General features: G+C 38.9%; 2 protein-coding genes across 5 annotated transcripts in view; both read right to left on the bottom strand.

Moving 5' to 3' along the window:
* The window catches only part of abca12 (ATP-binding cassette, sub-family A (ABC1), member 12), a 59,731-nt gene extending 56,724 nt beyond the window's left edge, over positions 1–3,007 (bottom strand). For 2 of the 3 annotated variants that reach the window (XM_085383485.1, XM_085383487.1), the window contains exons 1-2: positions 1,827–2,082; positions 90–170 (exon numbers count right to left, since the gene is read on the bottom strand). In XM_085383485.1, the coding sequence (XP_085239611.1) occupies positions 90–155 (66 nt within the window). In that variant the 5' untranslated portion in view covers positions 156–170; positions 1,827–2,082. Of the gene's footprint in view, positions 1–89; positions 171–1,826; positions 2,083–2,693 lie in introns of those variants that run through there. The other variant, XM_085383486.1, reaches the window with a different exon arrangement.
* Positions 3,008–5,196: 2,189 nt separating this feature from the next.
* pofut2 (protein O-fucosyltransferase 2) lies at positions 5,197–12,001 on the bottom strand. 2 transcript variants are annotated; one of them, XM_085383492.1, is made up of 10 exons: positions 11,793–11,920; positions 11,294–11,384; positions 10,939–11,192; positions 10,416–10,560; positions 9,328–9,438; positions 8,747–8,813; positions 8,374–8,499; positions 8,076–8,256; positions 7,569–7,692; positions 5,197–6,243 (listed from the first exon to the last, which is right to left on the bottom strand). In XM_085383492.1, the coding sequence occupies exons 3-10, from the start codon at positions 11,126–11,128 to the stop codon at positions 6,090–6,092; spliced, it is 1,098 nt and encodes a 365-aa protein (XP_085239618.1). In that variant the 5' UTR covers positions 11,129–11,192; positions 11,294–11,384; positions 11,793–11,920; the 3' UTR covers positions 5,197–6,089. The 2 variants fall into 2 exon arrangements, with proteins under 2 accessions (XP_085239618.1, XP_085239617.1); XM_085383491.1 differs by lacking the exon at positions 11,294–11,384 and having other exon boundaries at positions 11,793–12,001.
* Positions 12,002–12,525: the final 524 nt, after the last annotated feature.

The following is a 12,525-nucleotide window of genomic DNA, read 5'->3' as shown; positions in this document are numbered from 1 at the left end:
ATAATATTCATTTCAGGGATGTGCAGAATGCCATTTTTTCATTCTTAGGTAATTAACTAGATATTTTGGACTCTTTGAATCTCACTCACTGGCCGTCTAATTACAGCCAGTCCATTCTTCCAGAGAAGAAGTTGAAGTTGGCGAAAGAAGGCCATCACTGGTGGAAGAGGCTAAAATAAGGAAAAAAAGGAAACAAAGTTAAAAATGATATTTTTCATTCCATTAAATTATGAGATATAGAGATATACTGGGATTCCATGATCCCAGTATATCTCTATCTATCTATCTTAAAAAAAAAATATATATATATATATATATATATATATACACACACACGAACAAGATCCGGGCCATCAACACATACGCCCTGCCCGTGATCAGGTACCCTGCTGGGGTAATAGGCTGGCCAAAGGAGGAGATAGAAGCCACTGACATAAAGACAAGAAAGCTCCTGACCATGCATGGAGGGTTTCACCCCAAGTCCAGCACCCTGAGGCTGTACGCTAAGCGGAAGGAAGGGGGCCGGGGACTGGTGAGTGTCAGCACCACAGTCCAGGATGAGACAAGGAACATCCAAGAATACATTGGGAAGATGGCCCCAACTGACCGAGTGCTCAGTGAATACCTCAGGCAGCAGAAACCCAAGAAAGAGGAGGGAGACGAGGAACCATCATGGAAGGACAGGCCCCTGCACGGTATGTACCACCGGCAGATAGAGGAGGTGGCTGATATCCAGAAATCCTACCAGTGGCTGGACAAAGCTGGACTGAAAGACAGCACAGAGGCACTAATCATGGCAGCACAAGAACAAGCTCTGAGTACAAGATCCATAGAGGCTGGGGTCTATCACACCAGGCAAGACCCCAGGTGCAGGCTGTGTAAAGATGCCCCAGAGACAATCCAGCACATAACAGCAGGGTGCAAGATGCTAGCAGGCAAGGCATACATGGAACGCCATAACCAAGTGGCCGGCATAGTGTACAGGAACATCTGTGCCGAGTATAACCTGGAAGTCCCGAGGTCAAAATGGGAGATGCCCCCAAGGGTGGTGGAGAATGACCGAGCTAAGATCCTGTGGGACTTCCAGATACAGACGGACAAAATGGTGGTGGCTAACCAACCGGACATAGTGGTGGTAGACAAACAGAAGAAGACGGCCGTAGTGATCGATGTAGCGGTTCCGAATGACAGCAATATCAGGAAGAAGGAACACGAGAAGCTGGAGAAATACCAAGGGCTCAGAGAAGAGCTCGAGAGGATGTGGAGGGTGAAGGTAACGGTGGTCCCCGTGGTAATCGGAGCACTAGGTGCGGTGACTCCCAAGCTAGGCGAGTGGCTCCAGCAGATCCCGGGAATAACATCGGAGATCTCTGTCCAGAAGAGCGCAGTCCTGGGAACAGCTAAGATACTGCGCAGGACCCTCAAGCTCCCAGGCCTCTGGTAGAGGACCCGAGCTTGAAGGATAAACCGCCCGCAGGGGCGTGCTGGGTGTTTTATATAAAGTGAGAGAGAGAGAGGGAGAGAGAGTGACAAAATTCACATTGACATTTTAGGATAGGTGCGAAAAAAAGCTATTATATAACTTGGTGAGAGTGTATTCATTAAGTAGCTCACATATAGGTTACTTAAATCATATGACAGTTTTTTTTTTCTTCTTTTCTACAAGTCTCATCAACTGTAGCTAACGTCTATAGCGCAAACTTGCGGAAATAAACGGTAGGTTTAAACTAATAATAAATAACAGAAATGTAAATTACATCAATGTTGTAATTGAGTTTAGCTCATTTAAGATAGGCACTCAAAAAAATAGTCCACTGCGCACTCACCTCGCAGCCGCTTTCCTTTTAATAGCTCAAATTATTTGTTATGTGAGTGTCGCTCGCAGATTTGCCAGGGAGGGCATGGCTCCTAGCAGGAAGCCCTTTCCATCAGTTGTTCACCGGAGTAAGACAGAAGAAGACCACGCTCAAACGTAGGAAAAAACCCTCTCTGAATGCCACCGCGGTTAGTGTAAAAGCAACAACAATACTGACAACCTCAACCTCTCTGTCGCTTGTCTTGTGCTTGCGTGTATGAAAAGGAAAATCTGGAATGAAAAAGGGCGTGTTCTCCTGTTGCACCTGTCTGCCCACAACAACAAAAATGGGCCGCATCTCTTAGAACAAGAAATCGCATACACTGGTACAAGAAAGGGCGTTACTTGAGGACGCTTTATGTGCCTATCTTACTACAATATTTAAGTAGATTCTTGTTACCTCAGATAATCACAGCTGATAGATTTAGAGAAAAACCAGAGCTGCTTAGAGAAGCATGTGACGGAATTAGAACTGGTATTTTTTCTTTTTAATGTTTCTGTATTTTGCCCTAAATGATAAATAGAAAACCTAAATTTAAAGGTTGCATTGACCTTAAATGCCTTCTTTTCGTTTCTATAACCAGTGAAAGTTAAACCTCTTATTAAATCTACAAGGTATGAAATTACACACCTAATTATCTAGTGTTGTCAAGGAGCTACTGTATAAGTCTCCACAGAGAACAGTCACAATGATATGTGTGAGGGATCCATTGGGAAAAGTTAGCACTCACACACAATACTGTTTCCACATAATGTTGAGAGGGAATACGATCCGCCCAATTAAATGATATCGAATCACCAATTGTAATAAATTACATATGAATAAAAATTATCTTACACATTCATAGAGAGCATCCTGGCGGGAAACATCTTAACCTGGTTCGGGAACAGCACCATGCAGGACAGACGAGCTCTACAGAGGGTTGTGCGGTCAGCTGAGCGCACCATCCGCTCCGAGCTCCCTGACCTGCACTCAATCTACAGCAGGCGGTGCTGGACCAAGGCCAGGAAGATCGTGAAGGACCTCAGCCATCCCAACAACAGACTGTTCTCTCTGTTGAGGTCAGGAAAGCGATTCCGCTCCCTGAAGACCAACACAGAGAGACTGAGGAGGAGCTTCTTCCCGCAGGCGATACGGTCTCTCAATCACACCACCACACAGTACTGACCCACACATATGGTTCTTACACACACACTGGACTTTCTGGACTTTGGTTTTGCACAACACTGGTCACTATATTCTTCATTTCCGGTTAATACTTGTACAGCTGCTGTTATTGTGTATATATTTATTTATATTTAGATTTCTTCATACATTCTTATATAGTTCTATATTGTGTATTGTGTATTTTGTTGTACAGTTATTTTATTTTCAACTTTAATTTATATATTTATCTTTATCTTATTCTTCCCAGTTAAATTTACCCTTCATTCTAATTTGTGTTGTACAGTTATTTCATTTTTAACCTTAATTTATATTTTATTCCTTCCTAGTTAAATTTACCCTTTTTAATTTTTCATATTTATTTCCTATCTTATTCATAGCCTTTTCCTTTTTTGTTCTCTTTAGGTCACGAGCAGTTGTCCAAGCATTTCACTACATATCGTACTGTGTATGACTGTGTACGTGACAAATAAAATTTGAATTTGAATTTGAATCATATTTCATTTGTGTTCTTGTATTTTCAAAAAGAATAATATGACTGAAGCTTTCTTTCAAATGTACAAACATCCTGTACAGACCTTGTGAGAAAAATAAATGTTGACATTGACATTGTTGCATTATGGTGAATTCTCCAAAAGTTGATTCTGTTCATCTGGACGTAGCTTTTTCAGTGGGAGAAACGTTTCGTCACTCATCCAAGTGACTTCTTCAATCTCAGCTGACTGCAGGTTTCCCCAGTCTTATAAACTTACAAACATATAGTGTACGCTGTTAAGTGCCAGGAGGATTGCCAGGATTTATACATCAGGGAAATCAAACAACATCTGGCAAAGCGGATGGCACAACACAGAAGAGCTACCTCGTCAGGCCAGGACTCTGCAGTCCTTTTACACCTACAGGCCAGTGGACACTCTTTCAATGATGAGGATGTACACATCCTGGACAGGGAGGAATGCTGGTTTGAGCGCGGAGTCAAGGAGGCCATTTACGTGAAAAGGGAAAGACCATCTCTGAATTGAGGAGGGGGCCTAAGGGTGCATCTTTCGTCATCGTACAATGCTGTGATTGCAGCCATTCTCCAACTCTTTGTGAATGGTGCTCATGGCCATTGACCATGACTATTCTATTCTATGATGAAGGAAGTGGGATGAGATGAGTGACGAAATGTTTCTGCCTCTGAAAACGCTACGTCCAGATGAACAGAATCAACTTTGGAGATTTCCTTACCTGGATGATTGAGCATGCATCAAGAAGATTATGGTGCATTCCATTATCTTTAACTCAGAGTATGAGCGGAAATTTACTGTCACCCAGTCTTTCTTTTATGGTACTAACATTTGTTATGCTGATTGTTTGATAAAAACAACAACTGCGAAACAATGGACAGCAGGAATAGGGTTGGGCCATTTCACCTATGCCCAGCAAGGCCATAGGTGACATATGACTAGCAATACTGGTTTGTGATCTTGCAGTGTGCTGGAAAAAAAATGTCAGCTGTTTTATGCAGTGTACTGTCTTACCGCAGGAAGCTTATTCGACTAGCTACTGGAATCCAGTGATGTATAATACACTCTTGTTTTTGACTTTGCTCTATATAAAGTTAGTTTTCATGACAATGTTGTGTGAAAGTCATGAGCAAGCCATTGTTTTATATTTTTCCTTCAAGGACACAGACTTTATTGTAATAAAGTGTCTGGAACAATAGTTCTTCAGTCATTTTAAAGATCTTTCAAAGGTTTTCTTTGGATATTGGCTGCTTTGTCTCTTGTTTTCAGTCCAGTTTTTGTACCTGACCGTTTTCAGAGGAATGTCTTTTGTTTAAGTCACTTAACACTGACCTATTAGATCGGGAGAGAAGTACGACTGTAAGAGTCTTGACTTTCAATCTCAACAGAATGGTATAATAAGGGGTGTTTTTTGTTTTGGTTTTTTTTCTTTATAAACTAAATGTTTACACATATTTTAAAAAGACAATACATCTTTTTTTTCATTTTCCCAAAAAGTGAGGGGTGGCAACACTTTTTGTTTCTTTGAAACAACAGAACAATTACAGAAAAAAATCAATTTGTAGGTAATTCGGTAAACTAGCTTGATTAAACATCTCCATTTACATATGTACCGGGGAAACTTAATTATAGTTGAAGAGAATTGGAATTATGTGGTGGTATTAATCAGATTCTGAAATAACAAAATATTTTATTTTAGTTTTAGTAGGTTTCTGGCAGGGTGGAAGGTAATAGGTAAAAGTGCCTTGAAAAAAACATGCAAGTCTTTTGTACAGTACCAGTTTGATGGCAAGTTATGTGTGACTTCTTTGTGTTATGCCAATACCACTCCCTGTAGTACTTTAAATTAGGATTGCATCGTGTATGCTTGGAAACAGTTTGCGGTTTAAAAATCAGGCTGGAAAAATTAGGCATTGTAACGTCTTCATCATGGTGGTATTTACAAAGTAAAATGCTTGACTTCTGTTTTTTAATTTCCTACCGTTCCAATACTGACAATATTATGAAAGGGCAGATACTGTATAAAAAAAGTGAAACGTTTTTTGTGTTTCTAAAATCATAATTGATTGTGCATCTTGATAAGACACTTCACAAAAGCAAGTTTTCTTAATCTAATTCACAGTATAACCTTTGATTACCAATTTGTAGAAAAAAAACCAACAAAAAACTCCCCTCAAAAACCCCACTGGATTTAAAATGAGAATACACCGTCTAATACTCTTTGTTCCATTACAAGATAATCTGTTCACCATTGCCATGAATACAAATAAAAATGAAAAATACAGTTAAAAAACAAAACAAAAAATAGCACGTATACAATCTAAAAAACTAAAATGTAAGCAGCTTTATTTTTTGAAAATTTAATTAATACTGTTTACATGTTTGGAAGTCCTCTCCTTTGCCTATTTAGCATAAAGTCCAAAAGAGCGGTCTTTTCAAACCTGGCAGCACAACACTGAAACCATGAAACGTAAATAAAAATGAACAACAAAATTATTAAAATATCTTGAAGATTCCAAACACTGCATTTGGCCTTTGTCTAACCAAACTCTTAATGGTCACATCAATAAACAATTTTCCAGTGCGTGGGCTGTTCACATTCTTTCTCAGTGTCCCCACAGAAACGGTTGTATGTAGTTTTGGGGTCAAAGCCCAGAATTTCCCTCTCTTCGTGGATCCGGAAAGAGAAAGTGGAAACTGATGTTCCAATAAAAAATCTGGAAAGACACGTAGAAAAATATAAATTCAAAGAAAGATGGTGTCCATGAAAACTACGCAATACGGTGAGAACAGCATGAGTCACCGTGAGTAGTTTTTCAAGTTGAAATATTTTCCATGGGCAGGAACAAGTGATAAAGCTATCGAAATATCAAATCTATTTTCTGTTGGGCATAGGTTAAAGAACTAGTATTTCCACAATAATCAAACAAACATTTTTAAACTGACGCACATTAATGTGCCTTTATGTCTAATTTAAAGGGAAAAAAGTTTGGGATATTTTTACATTTAGCTTAAATTAGTTTACTGGCAAAATCATAAAGAACAGCCGTACACAACAATAATGGGAACTTTGAACTACACAACACCTTTACCATAAGTTACAAGCTAATGTGCAGTCAAAGGCGCTTGCAAAGAAAAGCGTCTGGACTTCTTTAAGTTGCTTGAAGACGTTTCACCTCTCATCCGAGAAGCTTCTTCAGTTCTAAGGTCAAATGGTGGAGAGTCCCAGATATAAACCTAGTGGGAGTAACCCCCCACAGAGGGACAAAAGGACCCCCTGATGATCCTCTAATCGCCTGAGCCAAGGTGTGAAACTGGGTGTGGGTCCCAATCAGCCAGAGTTTCGGGTGAGTTCATTGTGAAACCTGGCCCCACCTTATCATGCGAATTCCTGAGATCAGATGGCCCAGGATGTGAGTGGGCATTAAGGCGTCTGGGAAGGGATCTCAAAACTGGATTATAGATGGCCTTAATGCCATTTGACCTTAGAACTGAAGAAGCTTCTCGGATGAGAGGTGAAACGTCTTCAAGTAACTTAAAGAAGTCCAGACGCTTTTCTTTGCAAGCTCCTTTGACTACGATGACCTGGATGACTGAGAACCTTCACAGACAAGCTAATGTGCATTACATTCAAGGATAAAGGTGTTTGGCCACTATGTGACAGCATTTACCTTTTAGTATAGGTAATGGCTGAATGACATTTCCCCCTTGAAACTTACCATTAGCTGTATGTGCTTGCTGCTGAGGCTGCTCGGTTTAGAAAGACATGCAACACCACAAATTTGAAAACTCAAAATGTATCATCTATTTATATTTTCTCACTCAATACTCCTCTACAGAGCTAAAATAACACTACCGTAATGTTATATTAATGTTAAAAATTGTAATGACTGGAATGACAAATTAACCAATTTTCATGTCATATATGTGTAATTTTATATTTTTTGAAATAAATAACCTGCCTTATTACTACTACTATCACAAATGTTATCAAATAATGCATTAAATACTGAATGTATTAAAACCGTGAAACTAAATATACCTTGCATGGGCACATATCCACTGGTCAATTATGGCAACTCCTCCATCTTTAAAGAGTTCGAGGTCCTCTGTGGATGGCTCAAAGCGCACTATGTCTGGCAACAACTTTTTCAGCTCCTTTATTTCTGCAAATTTTACAGATTAACAAGTATAATAAAATCATATAAGTATACTATCTATTAGATAAACTACTACTAAATGTTCGCACTGTTCTTTAAATATTTATTGAAAACTCACAGAAATACTCAGAAATTTAAACCACAGAGTATTACTGGACAATATTACAATATATATATATATACAGTATTTATACATTTTGTAAATCAAGTTACCACACAGGGTCCCTCGTCCGACAAAGAGTTAAAGGAATTATTAGCTGATTGTATTTTATTATAAGTATTAGCTAGAAAATAGTGTTCTAAAACTTGACTTAATATGCAAATCACTGAAGCTTCAATGCATTACAAGTATAATTTCTCTATCTTTAAAAATGTGTGTGTGTCACTACCTTCATCATCTGCATCTGTCGCAACAAAAACTTTATCAAGTTTATGTTTTTTCATCAAGCTGCGTATTTTTTTGACAGCTCCCTTAAGACTCGGCACATCTTCTCTGTGACCCCAGATAAAGTCTTTCCGGCGCAGGTGGACGCCCAGATATGAACCACCTTTAGCTGAGCCAGGCTTGGCCTGAGGAGTGATCAAAAAATAGCACATCACTTTTTAAAATGCTGCTCAACATGGAAAATGGTCACACCCATAACTAGTACAATCCCATAAATATACTCTTATAAGACACTGTCAAACCTTCATACGAGTCCAGTCCTCGCTGTATGGCGTATGGTCTGTTTCATCTGTAGAGTTTAGATGTCTTGATCTGAAGTTATCCCCTATGAGACGCAGGTGCTTTGCAAAAACCATGCTGCGTCGTGTCTAGAATAGACACAGACCACAGTTTACAGACAGCAAAATTTCCCAGAATCCCATTGTTTTTGAAAATGCAAAAGATACATAATGTAACTTATTATCAGTAACAATACAGTGATGCCACAGTAATGCTGCAGTATACTACACATAGAAAAAGTCTAGGAAGAATAACACTGCCTATGATGACCTAACCTAACCTGAAACATAAGACGTGACGTATCACGAACTGAAAATTCTATAGTTCTTGACTTACATTCCAGTAGTCCTTCCCAGCATAGTGATCATGAAGGAGCGTCTCTGCTCGGTCGAGCATAACAGATCTGCAAAAACAACAGCATGCAAACAAGATTACCACTGTAGGTGTCATAAAATCTGACAGAGCTATGAGTAATGGCAGAGCTGAATAATAATGAAGCGAGATCATCTTTCAGACATGTTCCAAAAAAAAGAAGATCATATGATCATCATTTTTTTAAAATGATGATCATATGATCAGCTTTATGTTGAGACAATGTCACCCTGTTATTATGCATACTTTTTTATATTAACTTGTATTCTGAATTACACACCAGGAATAGAAATGTCTAATTGTAATGCCTATACTGAAATGGTACACCAAGTTGAACTAATGTAATGTTTTAAAGTTCTTTAGAGTTTTAAGTCATTTCAATTTAAGGTGGAAATAGTGACTTTTAATGAAGACATGTTACATTAAATCCAAACGTTTTACCAGCATCACTCAACAGCTTTTACCGTTTGACTGATGCCAGATAACAAATAACAATAACGTATGGTTGGTGACTTTTTTATTAGCATGTTCCTTTGTAGACTCACGTCGCTGTAATGTTTTTCTGAAGAACCGGTGCTATGACGGATGCATGGCCTTGTGCTGATAAACACGTTACATTTCGAGCTCTCGTCTCTTCGTATCCCCAAAACCAGCCCCTAAAAAACAGACAAGATACATGTGGCAAGTAGTGGGCACAGATAGACACAGAACTGTGAATATGTGCTATCTACAGTATTGTGCAAAGATCTCGAACCACACCTCATTTATTTATGTTTTTCTAGAAATGTCAGTAATATGTCCCAGGAAGACTGAAAGTTAATATTTTATAATCTAATAGATCATTTTATTCTGTGTGCACTTCTTCTTTTGTTCTCCAATTGTCCAGTTTCCTCGGACTTTTTAAGGACACACTGCACCATGCCAAAACACAGTGGGGGAAATAACTGCTGAATGTGTAAGTTTGCTTATTTACAAAGAAATGAACAGTCTCTAATTTTTGTTGTTTCAGTTTAATGCCGACAGATAGAATATCAACCAAAAATCCAGAAATAAAGGCACATTAAATTAAAATTATAAATTGATGCATGTCATTGAGTTAAATAAGTATTTGATCCCCAAGCCCCAATTTAAAATAAGTTCTTTGCTAAGTTATCTGTTATGTGTAGCCACAAAACTACTTCATCCCATCAGTCAGGTGCTTTTTATGCTTTAATGATTCATGGGTCAAGTGGTATCTAGTGGTTTAACAAACATAAAATATTTTTCTGAAAATGGCCAGGTGGAAAGACCAGACTTAAAAACCCTGAAACAACTTGAAAAGGTTTGGAAACCTATTTCTCAAGACCACTTCTGGCTCCTTGGAAGAAAATTTCACAGAAATGAGGGGTGAATCAAAACTTTTGCAAAGTACTGTAGACATGAAGTAGGTTTGTGTATTTTCTTGTGTAATTACATCTTTGTTACTAAAAAACAAATATATTCATCACACTAATACCCACATCTTTACTTCTGACCCCTGTCATGATACAGATAATGGCATCTAGTTGTTGTGTGTAACAAAATGTATTAGTGGTATTGTATTCGTAATGCAATGTTTTATAAATGTTGCTGGTTTTCTGCATTGTTTAATCACCTGTAGTAGCCATGTTTATCTTTGGAGTACATCAACTTCTCGATGCATGGCCGCTCGTCAACCTTTTCCTCCCATTTTCCGTCAGTCCATCCTTCCGCATAGTTTTGCAGTACCAGAACATGGTCTATAAACGGGCCTCCATTTTCTACACCAAGGAGAGTTCAGTTTGCCATAAACAAATAATTGTGTTGGAAAAGGTTTTAATTTATATATTTTAATTTATTGAGCTTGAAACTCCCTTTCAAGCTCGGGTCCAGAGGCCTGGGAGCTTAAGGGTCCTGCGCACTATCTTAACTGTTCCTAGGACAAGGTAGGCGAGTGGCTCCAGCAGATCCCAGGAACAACATCCGAGATCTCTGTCCAGAAGAGCGCAGGACCCTCAAGCTCCCAGAGGACCTGAGCGTGAAGGATAGACCGCCAGCAGGGGCAGGAAGGGAATTTTTTTATATATATTACCGTAGATATATCTCTTTCAAAAAAATGAAAATGAAACCTAGTCTGCATCACCCATCCAAATGCTCACCAGCAATGAATTCTTCATACTCAATAACAGGTACGTTGGCCTGAAGGCTAGTAAGGCTGAAGAACTCCCCCCATGGAATGCGGATTTGATGGAGGTTAGGGCTCTGCCAGTGGTAAAGGCGACCCCATGGGGGAAGCACCAACACCCAGTCATCTCCTTCTTTCCTCAATGTCTTGACCAGAGAAGCCATGCGAATATAGACATCTCTGCGCAGATTGAAACCCTCTGGAGGGTTTACATCATACAAAAGGTACCTGTGGTGACAAGACAAAGGCATAACACATTATTTGTATACTGTAGCTAATACTTTCCAAAATTGAGGTACCACCTTAAAACTTTAGAAAGCCTTACTCACTGTTGCAAATTTAGCTTTTAGTGACCCAGGCAGTTGTTTTCTCTCTTTTTTTTGTTACAGCAGGCTGTTTAACAATTCTGGAAGTTACAGTCTGATCAAACAAATAAGCATGGGTACAAATAACTTATACATATCACCTAACTACAGAAAGCAATAATACACATACAATAACCAGAACACTAAATTCTGCATTAAAGGTAAACACAAATGAAATCATGTTGTTTCAGAACTCCACTATAGAACAAAAATGTTCTGGCTGTTCTGGATTTGTGGTAATTTTATGGAAGAAGGCATTAAATTGTAAATTTTTTTAATAGATTAAGATGACGTTTGACATAGTCAAAGCTGGCACGATATCAATATAGACTTAAAAGGCCAAAAAGAAAAAAAACCCGACGTGTTAACTACAAAGAAACACTGCCTGTACGGTTAAATGAACAGCTGCTTCCAAATTTACGTTAGCATTGCTGGTTAGCCCACCGTTACGCTATAAACTTACCGCAAATCCCTGGCGGCAGCGACGGGTGCAGTAACCGTCTGGCTTGCGCTAAATACATTATCACTATTTCCTTCATCGAATACGGAAAGGGCGACGAAAACTGACAGCAAGAACGAACTGAAAGAACACGCTGAAGCAAATAACATCAGTAGTCTATTCAGTACGCTCTGCGCCATATTGACTCTGAGCCACGCACTTCCGGAAGCGTCTGCATGGTTGCCGGGCAACCAGCAATCGCAGACGCAGACGACAAAAACGAGGCCAGAGTGCAAAAGATTTGTTGTTCTTGTTTTGTTTATCTATGTAGATAACTTACATTTTTAAAATATAAATATCTAGTTGACTGCTACATACTTCCTTTCTGTGCAGGCAGTGCTGTGCTGCCATATTCACAATCAGACTTTTTTTAAGTAGATATTTCACAAGTTATATGGCTAATTTCCAACCCCTAGACAGGATAAAGCTAGTGTCAAAGGTAGAATTAGGTGAGTGAATCTAATCAAAATATTACCTTAAAGTAAAATACTTGATAACATATAAAATACTTGATATATGCTATCTTTGATTTAACTTAACACTGCACCATCAGAGTATGCCTGGACTAAACTGCGTTTTTTCATACAGCCAAAAGTGTTGAATGTATAAGCGGGTTGTGGCATGTAATTATTTTGTTATGATTGAGAGAGAATCTCCATGCTGTCACTGCAAGGATCGCCAGGTTGCAGGACAGGAA

The sequence above is a fragment of the Rhamphochromis longiceps genome, linkage group LG16 (genome assembly GCF_057381845.1).
Source record: "Rhamphochromis longiceps isolate RC_006_pf linkage group LG16, R_longiceps_female_GT1.1, whole genome shotgun sequence".
NCBI lineage: Eukaryota > Metazoa > Chordata > Actinopteri > Cichliformes > Cichlidae > Rhamphochromis > Rhamphochromis longiceps.
The sequence above is the reverse complement of the archived record's forward strand: the minus strand, read 5'-3'. Positions and strand labels throughout refer to the sequence as shown.